At 31.4% G+C, this 21,267-nt stretch overlaps 2 protein-coding genes and 1 long non-coding RNA gene across 6 annotated transcripts in view; 2 read left to right on the forward strand and 1 right to left on the reverse strand.

The window, feature by feature from the left end:
* LOC145977603 (uncharacterized) overlaps window positions 1–3,458 on the forward strand; it is a 29,576-nt gene extending 26,118 nt beyond the window's left edge. Inside the window, exons 2-3 of one of the 2 annotated variants that reach the window (XR_014440574.1) lie at window positions 3,031–3,348; window positions 3,426–3,458. This is a non-coding gene — a long non-coding RNA (uncharacterized LOC145977603). Of the gene's footprint in view, window positions 1–3,030 lie in introns of both variants that reach the window. The other variant, XR_014440575.1, reaches the window with a different exon arrangement.
* Window positions 1–5,496, forward strand: part of LOC145959837 (RCC1 and BTB domain-containing protein 1-like) — a 34,831-nt gene extending 29,335 nt beyond the window's left edge. For 2 of the 3 annotated variants that reach the window (XM_083079028.1, XM_083079029.1), the window contains one exon: window positions 4,636–4,645. Coding sequence is in view for 1 of the 3 variants with exons in the window: in XM_083079030.1 (XP_082935156.1) it covers window positions 4,636–4,700 (65 nt within the window). In the remaining 2 variants the exon portion in view is untranslated. Of the gene's footprint in view, window positions 1–4,635; window positions 4,965–5,038; window positions 5,170–5,278 lie in introns of those variants that run through there. The other variant, XM_083079030.1, reaches the window with a different exon arrangement.
* A 13,461-nt stretch (window positions 5,497–18,957) lies between these two features.
* Window positions 18,958–21,267, reverse strand: part of LOC145959838 (proto-oncogene tyrosine-protein kinase ROS-like) — a 41,973-nt gene continuing 39,663 nt past the window's right edge. Inside the window, exons 7-10 of the mRNA XM_083079031.1 lie at window positions 20,930–21,037; window positions 20,518–20,735; window positions 19,786–20,259; window positions 18,958–19,548 (exon numbers count right to left, since the gene is read on the reverse strand). Of these exons, the coding sequence (XP_082935157.1) occupies window positions 19,201–19,548; window positions 19,786–20,259; window positions 20,518–20,735; window positions 20,930–21,037 (1,148 nt within the window). The 3' untranslated portion in view covers window positions 18,958–19,200. The remainder of the gene's footprint in view (window positions 19,549–19,785; window positions 20,260–20,517; window positions 20,736–20,929; window positions 21,038–21,267) is intronic.

Raw genomic sequence — 21,267 nt, forward strand, 5'->3', positions numbered from 1 at the left:
TAAATCGCATAAATTTAGTTAAATATATAATTATAAAACTTGTATTATCAGACTAATTAAAAATTACCCGATTTACGCCGTGTTTGATATCATTTTAATCGCAAAAATCTTATTAATTCATTAAAATTATTTTCAAACCGATGAAATTAAAAATAAAAGTTTCAATTTTTATTTTATAAGATGTTTACATTTTCATGAATTCGGAAGGAATAGAGGAAGCGAAGGAACCGATTGTAAGAGACTTCGGAACTCTTTGATGATAGGTCATCTCGCTCGCTCTTTACTCATGGTCTTGCTTTCTCCGTCACACTTGACAATCGTGATAGACAGCTCGAAAAGGTAAGCGGACCCAAGAATGGAGAGCGAGCAAGACAATAATAGATGCGAGCGAGACAATAATAGAAGCGAGCGAAACAGTAATAGATGCGAGCGAGACAATAATAGGAGCGAGCGAGACAGTACTAGATGCGAGCGAGAGGAAAATAATAGTGTGAAAGAAAGATCCGATTCTCGAGTTCGAGTCCTCGTTGCTCGTGCTATTTCTATCTCATTCGTTCTTATTGTTATTTTGCTCGTTCTTATTACCTTCTCGCTTCTTCACGTAACTCTCGCATCACTTTTGTACATACATACGTCCATACATACATACACCCACACCAACACCCACACACATCCACACACGCACACACGCACACACACGCACACGCACGCACGCACGCACGCAACACACACACACACACACATATATATATATATTGTGTATATGTATAACTTACATATAATATTTTCTACGGAACACGTTGTAACGCTGTTTTTCCGCAGCTTGTTACGCGTACGATTGTTACGCCACTGCGTGACAGCGAGTATCTATGACGCGAAATTCGAGAAAGAAAACGCAAGAGTGTAATGCTTTAGTGTGCGCGTACATGTATACTGACGTATACTATTACACGCAAGATGAAAGAGAAGGATGGTACGAGATTGACTCTCCTTGTCACACAAACCGATTACAGCGCCATCTATCGCGACATCGGGCAACTAATCTACAGGTCTGTTTTACTCTTTTGCATCGATGTCACACAAACACATATGCACAAAAATTTTCTGCACAGAAATTTTTTTTACTACGCTTCTAAACGCATTTCTGACTGTTCACTTATATTCCTTCAGGAAATTCCGAGCTGAGTGTGCTCTTATTTTGTACGTACAAACTACAAAACTTTTATATTCAGCTAATATTGTTACGAGTTGATGTCAGAAGCCGATAAGAAAATTGTAATTTTCTATTTTTTCTTTATTTTAAACATAAAATGGTTCACTCTCATATTTCTTGCTATGTGTAATTTAATTGTGGAGAAGTATTTATTATTCTGTGCAACTAATAAAAAGTTTTCTGTGCACAAAATTTAGCGATAATACAGGAAGGTCCGGCATCCTCTTAATCTGTAGCAAAAGTATGTCATTGTGCATATACAGGGTGTCAGGGAAATTTTTGCCCATACGAAGTAAGGAGGTAGATTGGCTCAAATTAAGAAGGAAGGACGTATTGTGTACTGTTTTGTGATATTCGCAATAATTAACGAAAAATTAAATAAAGAATATCGACCAATATCTGCGTGAGTAGAAGCGCGCGGCAACGAGAGTCGTTCCATTGTAATCTTATACTAGGCGCGCGGCGAAGCGATAGGCGGATCGCTCTCCGAGACATGATGATGGCGTGCGATATATCGCAATACCGCGTCGAAAAATGAAAAAATTGCGCTTTACAAAATGTATTTAAGATTTATAATTGGTGGCTGAAACATCATGATAATGATTCATCGAATCCATATTTATAATAAATTGATGATGCAATATATTTTTATCGTCATTCTTATTCTCTCCTTTCTTTCCTTTTCCTTATCTATGTACGTGCGCAGTATTGTGTTTCCGTACGTGACACAGCTGCCACAGATATTATATTTCGATACATGGTGATACATTGTAATACATTTAAATATTTGTTTGATATTTGAATATAGTTTTACGTTCAATAGCCGTTCGGTAGCCGTTCGACAGTCGTTCATTTCCGTTCGTTGACCGTTCGTTTCCGTTCGACGGTCGTTCATTTCCGTTCGATGGGCGTTGAACAGTCGTTCGATAGCCGTTCGACGGTCGTTCATTTCCGTTCAATAGCCGTTCAACGGGCGTTCAATACCCGTTTAATGACGTTCAACGGTCGTTCGACAGCCGTTCAATTGCCGTTCAATAGCCGTTCATTTCCGTTCGATAGCTGTTCGACAGTCGTTTAATGTCGTTCATTTCCGTTCGATGACCGTTCAATTACCGTTCGATGACCTTTCGACGGGCGTTCAATGACCGTTCATTTCCGTTCGATAGCCGTTCGACGGGCGTTGATTTCTGTTCAATAGCCGTTCAACGGTCGTTCATTTCCGTTCGACGGGCGTTCGATGACCGTTCAATAACCGTTCGATCAGGGTTGACGCATTATATTATAATGTTATATTATATCATGCTAATTTGCATGGGAACATGCATACTTTGTCTTACGACGCGTTTTTGGTAAAGCGATAATGATGCGTCCCTATTCTAAAGTTTCGTGCCGAGACCTCGTTGTTTCCTCACAAAGTCGCGATATGATAATATTAATATTATATTATATACCATGCTGAGTTGCATGGGACCGCGCATACTTTTGTCTTACGACGTGTTTTTGATATGGTGATAATGCCACATCTCTACTATAAAATCTCGTGCCGAGACCTCGTTCTCTCATCAGAAAGTTCTGACCGGTGCACGAGTTAAGAAGAAATATTATATTAAGTAAAGATTTAAAATAAAGGAATATATATGGATCGCATAAATATTTACCCCGAGTGGAAAGAAACAGTATTCGATATGTTATGCATCGTATTTATGAAGCTGACGTTTCTGTGGAATGTAAGTATCGTTTTTGTGAATATTTTGTGAAAAATTGTGAAAAACTTGTGATAAAAAAAAATTGTGTAATAATAAATATTTTTGATATAGTTCCAGGACGAAATGGAAATTCTCGGGTTCGTGAACATTGAGCGTCGACGCTGGGTGCGGGCTGAGAGGGAGGACTTCTCCTACATGTGGGGGGCGACACCCCGGAGAGTCGCCAGGTTGAAGATATTTTCGACCTGCGGCGGCTCTTCGGGGAAGAGCCCTACGGTAACATAGAAGAACAGTGAGTACAAGAAAATTGGAACATAGAAGAAGAGGAAGAGGAGCAGGAGGAGGAAGAGGAAAGAGAAGAGGAGGATGGGGAAAGAGAAGAGAATGAGGAGCAGGATGAAAAAAGAGAAGAGGAATGGATTGACAGATGTAAGTGTTTTCTTTTTCTTTTTATAAATCTTTTCGTAATATATTTCTATTAACGCAGCATCTTTTTTCTGTTCCAGGAGCGGCCTCCCCCTTAGCCCGGCGCATCACCCCCCCCCCATATATATATATATATTTTTTTTTATATTTTATTATTATTATATTTTATATATTAAGTACATACACACACACACACACACACACACACACACACACACGCACGCACACAATTGTATTACACACTATAATAAATTTTATATATTTTAATTAAAAAAGAAAAAAAAATCTAATTATTTACGCGCCTTTCCCTTGCGCTCCCATCCCTTGCGCTATCTCTCTCGCGCTAGTTATAAGAATTTATCGTTGTCTCTCGCACGCGTTGTTCTCGCGATATCGTTCTCTCTTTCGTACGCGTTGTTCTCGCGATATTATCGTTCTCTCTCGCATGCGTTATTCTCGCGATATTATAGTTCTCTCTCTCTCGCACGCGTTAATCATAAGTCTCTCTTTCGTATGCGTTCTCTCTCGCACGCATTGTTCTCGCGCTATTATCGTTCTAAATCTCGCGATATTATAGTTCTCTCTCGCACGCGTTGTTCTTGCAATATCGTTCTCTCTCTTTCATATGCTCGTCGCTATCACTCACTCACTTACCTCGTCCTTCTCCCACCTATGCAGCATCTTACAATGTGCCATCCTTGTCCCACGTTGACGCCATCCTTGTCACACGTTGATGCCATCCTTGTCGCACTGTCCTCTTCACACACTTAGCATTATCCTTTTCCCACAACTAGAGCTATCTTTCATATTATTGTTCTATACTCATACAGCACAGAATATTGCAGCAGTATTATTAATATTGTTGTAACATTGCAGCAACATTGCAATATTGCTGCAATATTACTGCAATGTTCTGTGGTGTAATATGCGCTTTTTTACATTATATAGCATGTATCTAAATATATATAATATATGTTTTCATATTAGTTTGGTTAATTGCTATAAAAGAATATAGGGATTTGTAAGAGATGTGTAGATTTTTGTAAAAAAGAATTTGGAAAACTTTTAATATATAAGATAACAATAAATTAAAAATTGTTTTGATTAAGATTTCTGGTCTCCAGTCTTACATTGAATAACATTAAAAATAAAAAAATTACATATTTTTGATAAAACACATTTTATGATAATTTTTATATTAATATTACATTAATTTTAATATTAAATTATTAAATTGTTATTATTAAATTATTATATTGTTAAATTACATTATTAATTTTTGTCTTTCAGTTGACGAGCGATTTTACTATACAAGTCGAAGGACAATCTATTCACGTTCACAAAAGTATTCTTAAGATTCGTTATCAGTATTTCAAAAACACGTTTTAACATGATTGGATTGAAAATGATCAAAGATAAGCATTTAGAAAAAAAATCGGTACTCTTATTAGAATATTTTACTACAATTTCTCTTTGGTTATTACATAATGTCACATTGCGTTTTGACAGTACATCGGATTCATCGTCAGTGTATAACGTATCAGAATGTTCTTACGTCGTTTATAAAGCCTTTTTGAAATATACCGGCACAGTCGATTTACCTTCGGAGAACGCATTAGGTAAATTGCAGTTGAATGTAACTAAAACTACCACAATCTTACAACTTGGAAACTGAAACGACACTTTGTTACAGAGCTTATGAAATTGGCCTACACGTATTGTGAAACTCATATTAAAAAAGATTGCAGTCAAATAATAGGGAAATCCGTTACTCTGTCAAATGTAATTTTCTTGAATAATAAGGCGATCGAATACAATGCTAAGGTAAGTATTCACAATTCGGAGTTAATTGCTATTAATATTGGAATTCATTAATTGCAATGTATTTATTTATCTGTATACAATACATCATCGAATATTATGTAAATTTTAGGAACTTGAGGAGATCTGCTTCCAGTTTGCTCTGCATCATATGACATATGTAATACTATCGAAAGAGTATATTAAGTTGGACATAAATATAAAGAATAATTTTATACACAGAGCAGCCAAAGAAAGTGCTTTTAGGACTTAATTTTTTTTAAAGAGCAAGTTTTTAAAGAATTCTTTTGACTAAATGTCTTGAATAAGTGTCGAGTCAAAGCACCGATTGTTTTTTATTCCTATATGTGGATCAATGATGCCATCAACATCTAATAATAAGTAGTTCCAGTTACCATTAGTGTAATATTATACATCTGCATAAAATAAATATATAAATTTTATATGCAATAATTTTTTATCTAATTTTATTTATCAATCGAAATATTTATAAAATTGATAAATAAAACACAATTCTTAAATATTAAATTTGATATTACTCATAAGAAATTTTTACTTCTCTCACTACTTTCTTTTGTCAAAAAGCGAATATATAAGAAGAATGATCATTGTATTATCAAATACAGTATGTATGCATCGAAATTATGAAAGATAGAGATAAATAATATTATAAATTTCAATAAAATCATCTACGATATTTTTATTATATGTAATATAAATCCTAAATGATACATGTATAATGTAATTATAATTAAGCAATTATTGAGTAGTTAATAAGAAGAAGAAATTACAGGTCCATTGAGTTTTTTTGTCAGTTTTTGTCACTTAGTTCACATATTTTTTATTTAAGGTAATTGATTTAATCGGATGGCGACAGAGAAAATTTTCGCATGAATAGGCAAAGTTACCTAAGTGTAAGTAATCGTAATGGAATTTAGAAATTCCAATCTGAGATTATAAGCTTTATATCCTTAAATTTCCTTGTTAATTTATACATAATTAAAAAAATAAATGAGTGGATTTAATTTATAAGTAAATATTAATAGCGTAATATATATATACATCTAAATAACTATAAGAAATTAGGCTCTGTATATTAAACATAAACTTAAATTTAAACGGGCAGTAAGAGCCAAACGCGGATGGTAGTGCGTAAGTTCAACGAGAATTAAGTTTTCGTTGAAACTTATTTGTGTGCACCGGCCACAAATTTTCTTGGTACGATACCAAGCAAATTTAAAATAATTCTCAATTCGAGACTTTATTTTAATTATTATCCCTCTTTTTCCCCCCTGTAATGTTGTAGGCGAGAAAAATATCGGGCCGAAAGTCGCTGAATCGGGAATCGAACCCGAGTCTTTCGCTTGCGTTATTCTTCAATTTAATATATATTTGTAGGCGACCGAGAAGTATCGAGTTGAAGGGTCTGAATAGCTCAGTGGTAAGAGCAGTCGCCCGGCAAGCGAAAGACTCGGGTTCGATTCCCGATTCAGCGACTTTCGGCCCGATATTTTTCTCGCCTACAACATTACAGGGGGGAAAAAGAGGGATAATAATTAAAATAAAGTCTCGAATTCAGAATTATTTTAAATTTGCTTGGTATCGTACCAAGAAAATTTGTGCCCTGTGCACACAAATAAGTTTCAACGAAAACTTAATTCTCGTTGAACTTACGCACTACCATCCGCGTTTGGCTCTTACTGCCCGTTTAAATTTAAGTTTATATATATATACATATATACATATATATATATATATATATATATATATATATATGTACCCAGATAGCCAAATCTGTTAGAACAGATTTTCGTCAAACACCCATTACAAATTTTAAAGGCAGAGAGACTACAGTTTGCATAGAGGAATTGATATATTCGATCATGTTGCCAGCATGTCAGCAGACATACAACAAAATCTGTTCACATAACTGGACAACAGATCGTCAATAGAAACCGAGCAGAACTTGTTGATATAATTGACGGCACATTGATGGCAGAAACCGAGCAGGATCTGTGCGGCGCAATTTTGACAGCAGATTGATAACAAAAACCGAGCAGGATCTGCACAATGAAATTTGATGTCAAATTATCGGCAGAAATCGAGTAGAGCCTGCAGATATAACTGACGGCAAATTGATAGCAGAAATTTAACAGGATCTGTGAGGCGCAATTTGATAGCAAATTGATAACAAAAATCGAGCAGGATCTGCGCACACAATCTCTGATAGCAGATTTACGGCAGAAACGGAACAGAGTTTGCATGATTCGATAGTTCTTTCACTTACCGCTGTAACGTGAGCTGTACTTTCTCGTAATCTAATTTCTGTCAGAAATATATATAAAGTCGCGAATATGAAGAAAAGACTAAAAATATAGTAATTATCATTTTAATTTCTATCACTTTAATTTCTGATATCTGATACAAGCAGATGAGATTCAGAATATTAAACTGATTGGAATCAATATGATAAATGGAAAATTATTCATGTACTGCCTATTTGAGGCATAAAGCAAGAATTTAATTCTAAATAAATTACATCTCCAGTTTTACAAGTTACATTTACTTTTATCATTTACTTTATTATTAATTATATATTATTAAATATAGCGAAGGACTAATTTAATTTAATTAAATTAAATTAGTCCTTCGCTATATGAGATATAACTACGATATAACATATATTATATTAACATATATTACGATATAACATATGACATATATATCATTTTAGAAGAAAATTGTAATTAACTTGCCGATAATATTCTTATTTAGCACTTGTAATAATCAATTTTGTTGCATTTATATAATATTAATAAAAGTAAGCGCAAATCTTGTGCAGTTTCTGCTGTCAATTTGCCATCAGGTTGCATGCGCAGATTCTGCTCGGTTTCTGCTGGCAATCTAACATCAAATTGCATCGCGCAGATCCTGCTCGGTTTCTGCTGTAAATTTGCCATCAGATTGCGTGCACAGATTCTGCTCGGGTTCTGCCGACAATCTGTTGTCAGATCATGTTTTACAGATACTGCTGACAATATGTTGTCAGGTTAGGTTTTACAGATTCTACTGACAGTTTGTTGACAGGTTATGTTTTACAGACTCTGTCGCCAAAACAAAAGCTTAATGCGGACACAGATGGCTACGGTTCTGATATGGAAATCTGATCGAATTTGCTGCCAATCTGCTGCCAACCTGCTAACATTTTGCTTACTGGGTATATATATATGTTTTATATTTATATTCTTAATATGGCAATGAATATTTTGCAAATCGATTATGCGAACGCGCCATTTCATTTTTCATGTATATTCTTTTAATCTGTTTCACGTCCTTCGTTTTTTCCCAATATGAAATTTATTTTTATTTAAAAGTATACATACATCAGAGACTCAGTATTTAGAGTTAACTTTTCAGTTTGGCAATCGCATATATAAAGTACATCATTGTCCGCGCGTTCTTTAAGTTTTAATTTAAAATTACGCTGACACAAAGTCGGATTACTCTACATTATGTCGATTACATCGAAGAAGCTCTGTTCCCCGGAGGATATAGAGAAGAGGAATTTGGAAATAGCTAAGGAAAAAGAGTAAGTTTGATGGCCTTGTTTTCCTCTTCCTTTTCATTCAAATAATCGTAGATGCCGGCAAGATAAAAAGAAACAAAAAGCGTTCGATGATATGAAATAAGGTCTGTTTTTTATTCTTGCACTAGACTGAATTAGAACTGATCTTGCACTGAATCAGTGCAAGCGAGAATTGAGAGTATAGGAATAAAAACGCTCGAAGTGCAAGAGTAACATGGCGTTACATATTAAATAAAATAAAATAAATAAATAAAATAATATTAATAATATTATTTATTGTATTATAAATTTTGAAAATGTTTATATTATAAATTTGAAAAAATTTTAATTTTTGTAATTTTTTTATAACTTTTATAAATTTTTAATCTATTACATTTTACTATTTTGTCAAATATTACCTTTTATAATTGGTTAACGATTGGTTTAACGCGATTTTAACTTTAATTATATTTTAATTTTAACTATATCAGATCGTGGTAATTCATGAAATGAATATTGATGAAAAATTAAATAAAATTGAAATTAGATAGAATAATGATAATTAAAAATTAAATCAAAATTAGAGCTACAGCGCGATAATTGGAGCGCAAGGAAGAAACAACATTTTTTTCTTTCCAATTACTCGTATATTTCAAATTGAATGTTATTGCATTAACAAAAGGAACGTTTCGGATCATTTTTTTATTCATCTTCTGTGCCACTTAATAATATGCGTTACAAAGTGTTATACGGTGATGTATTAAACTATAAAATTAGTAAACGTATTAAATTATAGAATTAAAAAGTTACTTTTCGTGTAATGCTTCTTTAGATTCGGATTTTTATTTGACTAGTTAGATTTATTAGGACTTGACACATTATACAATAACTGGAAGAATTATTTAGAACAAAGTGCTTATCAGAGATATCTGCGAGATACAACTTCGCGTTATTTTAGTGCGTCGATGGACAGATAATTTTATAATTTAATACATCACTATATAACACTTTGTAACGCGTATTATTAAGTGGCGCAGAAAATGAATCAAAAGATAATCCGAAACGTTCATTTTTGTTAATGTAATAATATTCAATTTGAAATATCCGAGTAATTAGAAAGAAGAAGTGTTGTTCCTTCCTTGCGCTCCAACTACCGTGCTGTGGCTTTAATTTATCAATTTTGATTTAATTTTTGATAAAAAACATTTTAATAATTGCCATGATGAATAAAAGGAGAAACAGAATAATAAAAAATGATTGACGATTGACATGTGAACATGCCCGAGATAACAAAGGACATCGCTGCTTATGTCAATATGAGCGTTGCCGTTAACTGCAACGGGACGATCTACATATAGGGCTATCACTTTGGACAGTGCATCGTCCAACCTTTTGCAACGACATTAACTGAAAACTTAACTGGAAAATTAACTGAAGAATTAATATATTGGAATCTCTAAAATCAGCATTCGATGATTCGATATGTTTTATATCGATATGTTTGCTCCAATCCTCTTCTTTTTTCCACTCCCCATACTTCACCTGAAGGCTGGTTTATCGCCAGAATTAAATTCTGGCCTTAGCGGGATTTGAACCCGCGACTCTTTTATTCATATGGCGAGCAAGAGCCTTGCTGGCTCAGCCACACGCTGCCACATGTTTTGTCTCATCAATGATAAGCAAATCATGCGGCAGTAAACACGAGGCGAGTTAGTAAATATATAGTTATTTTTCCATTTTATTATATAAATAAAATAGAATTATTATATGAACAAAACAGCTATAATTATAATTACTATTTATATTATTAATATTATATTTATAATAGATTTAAAATAGATTATAATAAAATGGAAAAAATACGTGCGCCTTTATTTTATTTATAATCAAACTAGCTTGATGCTAATTGGATCGCAATGGTTTGACAACTGGCAACGGGACATTTGTAATGTATCCTAAATGACCCTAATTTTTTAGTGGCAAAATATTTTTATTCTATCTCAAAGAATTTAGTATATTTCTTTAATTACACACACATATATATATATATATATATTGTAGTGTTTCCAAAAACTGATTTAGACTGGATAATAAAAACTGATTTAATCGTTGAATAATAAATTTAATACAAGCAATATGTAATTGTAATTAAGCATTTGAGTAATTAATGATAGGAGGAATTACAGATCTATTTTAGTTCTTGTCAGCGTTATTTAGTTCGCATATTTTTTATTTAAAATAATTGATTTAATTGGATGGCGACAAAGAAAATTCTCGGAATTTCAAAGAATTCTGATCACAAAGCTTCATCAGTCAATTTTCTATATTAATCAGAAATGATCAGTCGCCTATCGCATTTAATTTAAATGTAGATTTGTTATTTAGTTCGCATTTTTTATTGAAGGTAATTGATTTAATCGGATAGTGACAAAGAAAATTTTCGCGTGAATAGGCAAATAAGTTGCTTATAATAAGTGTAAGTAATCGTAAATTGGAATTTAGAAATTTCGATCTTAGATTATAAGCTTTATATCCTTAAATCTCTTTGTTAATTTATGATCAATTTTCTTACATCGTCTATAAAGCTTTTTTGAAATACTTATATACCGGCACAGTTGATCTACCTTTGGGGAATGCATTAGGTAATTGAAGTTGTAAACTCAAAAATTATTACTTTCATCTCGGAAACTGAAACGGCATTTTGTTACAGAGCTTATGGAATTGGCCGACCTGTATTTACCTGAAACTAATCTTATAAAAGCTTGCAGTCAAATAATAAAGAAAGCCGTTACTGTGCCAAATGTACTTTTCTTCTACAAAAAGGCAATCGAATACGATGCTAAGGTAAGTATCACAGTTTGTAGTTAATTACTATTACTGTTGGAATTTAGTAATTGCAATGTATTTATTTATGTGTGTACAATATATCATCGAATATCGTGTGAATTACAGGAACTCGAGGAATTCTGCTTCCAGTTTGCGTGCCATCACTACAGCGCTGTAATATCATCGGAAGAGTATACAAAGTTAGACACAAATACTATAATTAATTTTACACGCAGAGCAGCTGAAGAAAATGGTTTTAGTACGAAAATAATTCTTACAATTTAATGTTGCACTTGGTCTTTATCCATTTCTCGAATGTCCTAGAGGAATTGAAATAGGCGAGGAATAAAAGAAGTTAACGATAAATTTTGTTAACAAGCAGCTAAGTTCAACAACAACAACGCAAGTTTTAAAAGAAATATTGAAGGTAATACTCATCTATCAACTATAACAATATTTTTAGTTCTAATAACTCGAATTGTCCCGAACAAATTGAATAATTTGAAAATAAAATCTGATATCCTTCACGAGTGATTATTCGGCTTTCTTTTGTAATATATAGCACAAAACAATATCATGAAGATAGCTATGTTAATTTTGCTGCAAACTTATAATTGGTAACTATTTATTAAGGGGGGAAATTCCTGTAAACGACGTGTTTTTCAATAATTTTTTACAAAAAACTGAAAGCATTTATTGCAATTTCTGAAGTTACATATTACAATAGACGTTAAAATGTGTACGAAAAAATTTTTTTATGAATAAAGACAAACAAAATGGCGACGCTACAGCTGACCAAACTTGACTCCTCGGATTTGCGCCGTGCAACGCCCAGGTCCTTGTAGTTATCTGAAATCAACGAACAAAATTTTTTCCATTAAAATATGAAATTCTTCTTTGCATGAACCTAAAATTAACAAAAAAAAGTGAAAAATAAAAATTTGAGGACAAAAAGAAAAAAAAACACTTTTTTCATAGTATTGTTTTTCAAGTATTGTTTTTAACAATTTGTTTATGAAAAAAAGTGTTTTTTTTTCTTTTTGTCCTCAAATTTTTATTTTTCACTTTTTTTTGTTAATTTTAGGTTCATGCAAAGAAGAATTTCATATTTTAATGGAAAAAATTTTGTTCGTTGATTTCAGATAACTACAAGGACCTGGGCGTTGCACGGCGCAAATCCGAGGAGTCAAGTTTGGTCAGCTGTAGCGTCGCCATTTTGTTTTTTTTTATTCATAAAAAAATTTTTTCATAGTAATATGTAACTTCAGAAATTGCAATAAATGCTTTCAGTTTTTTGTAAAAAATTATTGAAAAACACGTCGTTTACAGGAATTTCCCTCCTTAATTAAAATTAATAAAAAAAAATATAAGACTCGAAATATAAAATTAAACAAATCAGTTTTAATACGCGTCAATACGCGGCAATACGAGTCAAGTGTCGATCTTATAACACAGTTTATTATACAATCAAATAAATATGGGACAAATTACAAAGAAAAGTTTGCGAACGTTTTGACCCTATTTTTGGGCCATCTTCAGCGCAAATTTGATGATGTGATAAAAATTAACAAAAGGTTTTATATCGGAGTCAATTACAAAGTGTGCCGTCTAATAAATGCTTCGGTATCTCATTATTTTGACGATGCCTGTAATAAAATCAGTTAAATTTGTCAAAGAAAAAATTATATAAAAGTAAGAAACAAAAAGTGAAATAAATTAAATAAATAATGTAAACTAATGTGAACAAAGATAGAAATAAGTAATAAAATTAAACTTGAAAGGTTAAGAGGTTGAAATTTTTATGTCAATGTTTTAAAAGTCAACAATAATAAGAAAAAAATAAATATATATAAACTAAATATAAACTATAATATAAACTATTAAATAAATATAAACTAAATATAGAATCATAAAGAATTAAAAATTGAAAAGTTAAGAAGTTAAAACTACGAAATTAAGACTTACTTCCAGGCATCGAAAACAATGACGAACCGTTGGAGACGAATGAAAACAACTCAACATCTCCGAAGACAAAGATCGACTAGTCTTTAACGGATAGATGTGACTTATTTATAAACGATAAAGCGAGTCAAATAATATATAAAAATGTACACATACGCAAAGTCGCAGACCTATTTATTATGATAGAAGACTGTGTTAAATTTTTGGCAAATTGTTGACAATGTTTAAATAAATTTCTGGTAAACGTTCAGTATCCGTTTGCAAATTTAGACCATTTTTTTGTCTTTTGATAAATAGCATTTCAGAAATCAATCTTTTATTCAAAAATGGTTCCCGATCTAAAATCTGCACCTCATTCCAATTAAAAATGATCGAAACCTTGTGATTAGTGATGACCGATTGAGTATTAGTGTTACGTCTAATATGACTGCGATGTTCGTTGATTCTGGTGTGCAGTTGTCTGCTAGTTTGTCCAACATAGGATGCATCTCAATCAATGCAATTTAATTTGTATATAATATTTATGGAATTAGAGATAGGAAGAGGGTCCTTATGAACCCTGATAAAACTTCTCATTTTATTAATACTATAGTACGAGAGTCGAACATTCAAATCTTTAACAATATGTTTGAAACGCTCGGAAATTGAAGGAACATATGGTATAGTGAAATACGTAATGGGATCATTTGTATTTGTGACATGAGTATTATTGACTAAGGAATCTGAATTAAAAAGGTGTTTTTTAAGGCGGTCCAACCATGTATGGAAAATAAAATTTAAAGGATATCCATTGTTCAAAAGAATGTTGATGGCCATTTTAATATTTTTATAATGATAAACAGGGTGGGACAAACGGAAAACCTTGTCTATCAGACCAATTATTGTGCCTCTTTTTTGGCAAAGAGGATGCTGAGACAAAAAGTGCAGGAAAATCTACCGGAAAAGGTATCTTTATGATACCAGTAAGAAATTATAAAGTTATTGTCTGATATTAAAGTCACATCTAAAAAATTAATTTCATTGTCTTCAGCAATTTCCATTGTGAATTGTAGACGAGGATGGAAAGAATTAAAGGTATCAAGAGTATGATTGAAAAAAGAAGGAGGAATAGTTAAAATAACATCATCCTTATACATACCTTAAATAAAAGGGGAGGGGGGTAAATTTTAAGGAATGAAGCGCTTTATATTAGTGACGACCTCACCAATTCCGATGACTCTAACATATGTTGTCAAGGACATGTTCCTGAGTGACATTCAAAAGATTTTAGCCGTCGCTTGTTGTTTATTACAAAGTTATAAATAATTAAAAAAGATAAACCGATGATAATATTAATGTAAATCGTTTTGCGTGGATTACTGCAAATTTATGTGAAATTATGCAATAATAGATTATATAGTTTTGCACTTAAAGCAGGGAGCGGAATGGAGTAAACCTCGTTTCGCGTAAAAAGTTGAAAATCTATGCGGGACAATTGAACTTATTTTGGGTAAATCTACATAAACTGGATTCTCAGCGAGAAATAAGATGTAGAATGAACTTCCTTTATCTTGCAAAATAAGATAAGTATCTCTTATTTATTAAACCGCTAATGATATTTTCCTTTCCTGTTTTTACGAACGCAATTTGATTTTCTTTTTTCTTGAAATTGTGATTGAAAATCAAAGATTGTACAATTGACTAGTTATATATAATTTTTTAGAGAATTGATGGATTCCAGTAAAAACAGAGATTTATGTCTACTGATAACATATATGCAATTACAGCCTACATTTAATTATACAATAAGCTGGTTTAGTTATGTCAGTGTAATTATTTAATGATACAACAGTTTTACAGTCAATCAGTTTGTTTAACAAAAAAATTACGATTTATTGCCAAAATTAATAAAAAGATGCGAATTGCAAATGAATGCACAGGAATGACACAGCTCACATTAGAATGTGAATGTAAAGTACATTATGAAAATACTCTATCTTTCGTGAAAAATACAACAAGCAAAAGTTAATATAATATTTATATCGACATAGAATCTCTACAATTTTCCATGAAATTACGGATAAGCACAAAAATTAATAGAAAAATATTTACTTTGCATAACTGCAGTTGAATTTTAAGAATTTGAAAGCCACCAGCTAATATAAGATTTAAATTTTTGAATATGGAATACAATATTCCGATAATTTGAACATGAAGTATGCGATATCAAAGATTTCGGTTGTGTCGCGGGCGTTCCACGGATGCAACAATATCCCAGTTAGCAAGCACACGTCATTTTGACGTTCCAAATTGGTCATTTTTGGTCATATGTCGTTAAAGTGACTGATTTGTTACATGACTTATATTGACGTCTTGATATAACATTATTTTGACGTCATATTTCAGTCATGAACTGGCGATTATTTGATTATTAATGTGATTAGTTAGTACATCAATCCCATAAAAAAATCTTTTAAAATTTTTTATATAACATGACTTTCGCGATCAGACAATTTTTCTTTCCACGCATGCATTTATCTGTGCACGACTCATGTTGCTTAACCACTCAAGTGTTCATTAAATTAGTGCACAGTGAAAATATTAACTATATCAATCGAGTGTAATTAAAATGCCAAAAAATATATAAATTTTTTTATAATTCAGTTGATTGGCAAAATATATTTTTATAAAACGTAGGCAACGGAAGACATTATTTGTTGAAATTTTATATGATATTAGAAGTAAGTTTTTATTTATATTTAAATAAAATAATAATAACAAATATAAAACTTATGACCTTTTTTCTTATCACATTTGTGTTTTCCAGCGTTTTCAAATAAAGCAGTTTAATCGATTCGAGATTCCTCTGAAGAATAGAATGGCTGTAATTGTTCAATGATGCTCTCGAATCGATTAATCTGCTTTATTCGACAACGCTATTAAATACATTATTATAAGAATTATTATTATATAAGAAAAAGACATTATTAAATAAGACAAAATATTATTATATAAGAAAAAGACGTCAAAATATGATACATTTTATCACGTCAAAATGCGGTACATGTCATGACGTCAAGAATCTGTGACATTAGACCGCCACTTTTACGTCATAAAAACGTCAACTCGTGACGTCAATGAGTGACTGATCAATTTGAAACGTCAAAATGACGCGTACTTGCTACCTGGGATATAATATGCTCTTGATTGCGTATGTTATAAATATTTGCCTTATCAATATATCAATATAATAGTAGTTAAAAAAATATTAATTTGTGGAATTAGTGATATAATTTTATCCTAGTTATCTTAAGTTACAGTCAATTTATATATATATTTATTTTTTTAATTAGTGCAAGAATTAATATTTGCAAGTAATAGTGAAGTCCTACAATTACGTTTCCAGTAAGACATTCTTATGAAATTTTGTAAAATGTCAAGTAGAATTCAGAAAAGTTCTGTGATTTAATAAGATGAACAAACCCTACAAAGGAATTATAAATTCATTTGATTCTCTAAAGCAAGAATACTTAATCAAACCATATTATTTATTTGGGTAATTTTTTAGTTGTCAATTATGCAAAAATCGCGTTATCGAAATTTCATTTTCAGTTCTTCATATTAAGATACTCCTTAGATACTGATAATATTGTATAGTATTTTATAATATAATGCAATAATAATTCATTAAATTTCAAACGATCAATAATATTGTAGAATAACAAAATTATGTAATAATGTAGACCGTGTAGCTATAGTCTTATGACGCATTGCTCCGTCTTGTCTGCCCGTTGTAACCGACTCGTGAATAGTTAACTATTTGTCAATTATAACGTAAAAACTAGTTTCAGACAAATTTTTGTAAAAGGAAAAATCATTTCAAAATTCGTTCCAGAATATTACATACCAAGGACATCAGGTTGTTTTGTTGAATCACCCTAATATATATAATGGCAACCATTAGGTTTCGCCTTGAATGCTCGAAAATCAGCGTCAGTATTACGTTTATCATGAAAACGGATATGGCACACTGATAAAAAATTATAGTTGAAATTATCATAATTTCACTATAATTTATAGTATCTTAAGGCGTCAAGCATATATAATAGTGCATTTTACTATAAAAAATATAGTTGATATAACATGAAAATATAGTTCGTAAAATCATAATATCCATTTCATGTAACCATATGGTTATGGTATACGTAGTGTTCCGAAATTCACTATCAGTACTGAAAATCTGTAATACATGTTACGTATATTACAAATTTTTAATATACGCAGCACTAAGACGTTTAAAAGTCCTTTTCCGTCTATAATTTCAAATAATCTGTTTAATATTCTGAATCCTAACAAGGAATCCAGATTATTAAATAAATTATTTTAAATTCAGTTTGTCTGAAATTAAACTGATAAACAGTGATATGTCAGAAAGAGGATGCTCACATGCATACAATCCGAGAACTTGCGTGTGAGTAGCATCCTCTTTCTCGCACTACTGCTAAGAGGAAAAAAATATACTTTAGATCTTACGTGTTTAACACTAGTCCTTTATATACATTTTATGCTAAATATTGAATACGAGAAAAGTTAAGAGTAGTGCGCCGCGTAACGGCAAGCGAAGAAACATGTGCCACATACAATCATTCCAAATAATAAGTTTTATGTTGTTAAATGTGCTATTCATCAGGTTCCACGTACTATTTAGATATAGCTGTTATTATAATTTTTTTCATTTATTACTACTATATTAATATCTAAACGAAAGATAATAATATAGTAATATTTACCATTATTAATGTTAGAATGACTATATGAATAGTAAAATTATATGTATCATTCCTTTCTTTCATTTTTTACTTATATGATATTTGAAATTATTATAAATTATAGTAAAGAGTTTCATTGTTTCTCGGTACCATGCGTATATAGTTTATATTACCAGTATTATAGTAAAATTTACTATAAAAATGAGTATCCTAACTATAATTTTTTTACCATGCAATTATAGTCAATTTTATCATCGATTTTTTTATCAGTGCACTTTTTAATAATCAAAATTTTTCGGAAGGTAAGATTAAAAAACTTTTTTTATTTTCATTGGTAAATCTTGTTAGCATGTGTGAATGAAGAGAAGCCGATAAATGGATAATAAAAAACTGATGTGCAAAAAATGACACCGAACTATGTTATTCTTATCGAGAATAGTGACCAGAACCGATCCGAGCTCGGTGAAACGCCTATTTCCTCCGTCTTTTGCCAACCTACGGTTGGCAGCAGTCGGGAGTAAAAAGACCAGGCTCAATTGATGATGCGACACTCTTTATACCACAATATAAAGTTTATTTATAGATTCTTAAAGAAAACTTAAAGGCTTTTATAAAAGAAGCTCTATATAAAATACCTTGGTTTTTCACATAGTAACTTTCTTTTTCCTGTATGTGTATCTAACTATAATAAAGAGATCAATGTGTCAAACTGTGCAATACGCAATCGTGCAACGGCAGCACTACTAGACAATGTGACCAACCTTCAAAATTCATACAAGGGCGCAGACTTTAAAATTTTTATATATCTCCAACAAATCTAATATATTAAGATTAAATCTGACAAAATGACAGAATCAATTATCCGGAAATATTTTCCTACATTAAGATTTATTGGGTCGTTTGGAAAATAAGATAACATTAACATTATATCGACTAAATAACATCGACTGAACTCAGTGTGGCATCCTTTATGTTTTTTCTTAATGCTATAATATTTTTCAGACAAAGTTTGAAATTTGGTCTGGCATTCGCTGCACTCCAGCAACGCAGCATCAACTGATACAACGTTGACGGACAGTTAAGAGTCATCGACAACCTGCCTCCAGCACGTACATAATTTATCACTTCTTCATTAGTCTTGCCAGTGTAAGGTTGTTCACCCAATGATGTAATTTCCCACATTAACACCCCAAATGACCAAACATCGCTTAGAGAAGTAAATATTCCGATCACCAAAGATTCCGGTGCCATCCAACGAACAGGAAACTGACCTTCTCCTTGCTGAAACATGATTTAAACTAAAACCTAATTTTCCGATTCAAGTTGTCCATTTTTAGAATATGTTTAAAATGAAAAATGTTCATTTATCTCTTGTTTTATATAGATGAAAATAATTTATTTATATTTAATATTATTCAAAAAGAAAATGCACAATAATATTATTATAAAAAATGAAAAGCATTTTCATTCAAAGAACTCGCTTTTTTAATAATTAATTTTTTAAATAATTATATTTACCTTGCGATAATAATCATCCGTGTAGATATCTTTAGCTAGACCAAAATCTCCAATTTTGATGACACGGTCCTCGCGATTTCTCGAAGATACTAAGCAATTACGACACGCTAGATCTCTATGTATGAAACGCAACTCTTCCAAATAGCAACAGCCTCGCGCAACATCTTCGCACATGGCGAGCAAATCCTGCAAACGCAGAGCATGCGAATCTGACGTTTGCAAATTTCGACAATCTCTTAAATATTGTAACAGATCACCAGTTTCCATCAATTCCAACACTAGTAACGGCGAATCTCCATCTAAACAAACTGCTAACAATCTTAATATATGTTCATGTCGAAAGTGATTCATAAGTCTGGCTTCTTCTAAAAATTTCTTTTTCTCATGGGAAGAAGCATCATTTCGAAGCACTTTTATTGCAGCGGATATCTCTGTGCCCGATCTTTCTAAGTTCTTCACATTTCCTTGAAACACCTGCGAAATATTTTAAACAAATTTACATGCGTATTTCATTTTAAAAAATGTATAGTTTAATGTCACGTTTTCACTTTATATTAAATAATTAAACGAAAAATACATAATAAAGTGCATGTATGTTGTCTCACCTAAATTTTAAAGTATAATCTATTATAAAAATTCATGTAATTTATGTCTTTATTAGGAAACGTATATCTGTGTTGTTGATCTAGAAATTAATATCGTGAAACGTTGCTTGAAAAAATTAAGTTTTACCCTTCCGAATGCGCCGCTACCAAGATGTTTTGTTAGTGTAATTTGTTCACGTTTGATTTCGGTTATTGCATATTTATCCGGATTATAATGTAAAATAGGACTGTAAATTATATTGAATTGAGTGTTTTGGCAAGGTACTTCATGTAGAATAGCTAATTCGATGTCCGTCATTATTGAAGGCATAAGTTGTTCATTATTATTTCTGCGTTGTCGATATACTGTAATAAAATTTCAATTTAATTATGTAATAATTGCTTTATAATAGTTTGTATTGAAAAATTTAACTTTATATAAGTAAATTAATTATTTTCAATACATTTCTAGATATTACATCTGATATACATATATATATATATAATATACAATTCAAGTCAATACGCATATATCAAATACGTATATTAAATGTACTTACAACTATAGAAGTAGTAGACGCAGATTACAATAACTATAACGATAAAACTTAATATCAATGGAAGGTAATATTTTATATCTAATATTCCAGGAGTGCCCGAAATATCACCTATATTACGCAAAAATATAATTTTAATATCTTCGTGTGTATGTGTTTTATTTAAAAACTTTTTTCTACTTATAAATAATCTTTATTATAAATATTTAATTTTTTAAATTTTACAGGCCTTTTAATATCCAAGAAAGTAAGAATATATTGTTACAATATCCATATCGCACAGAATATTACAACTACTTTGCGACAATCTTGCAATATTGGGAATTGCAATACAACATTAC

The sequence above is a fragment of the Camponotus vicinus genome, unplaced genomic scaffold, assembly GCF_025532165.1.
Source record: "Camponotus vicinus isolate PSW18456_S1 unplaced genomic scaffold, iyCamVici1.0 SCAF_1, whole genome shotgun sequence".
NCBI lineage: Eukaryota > Metazoa > Arthropoda > Insecta > Hymenoptera > Formicidae > Camponotus > Camponotus vicinus.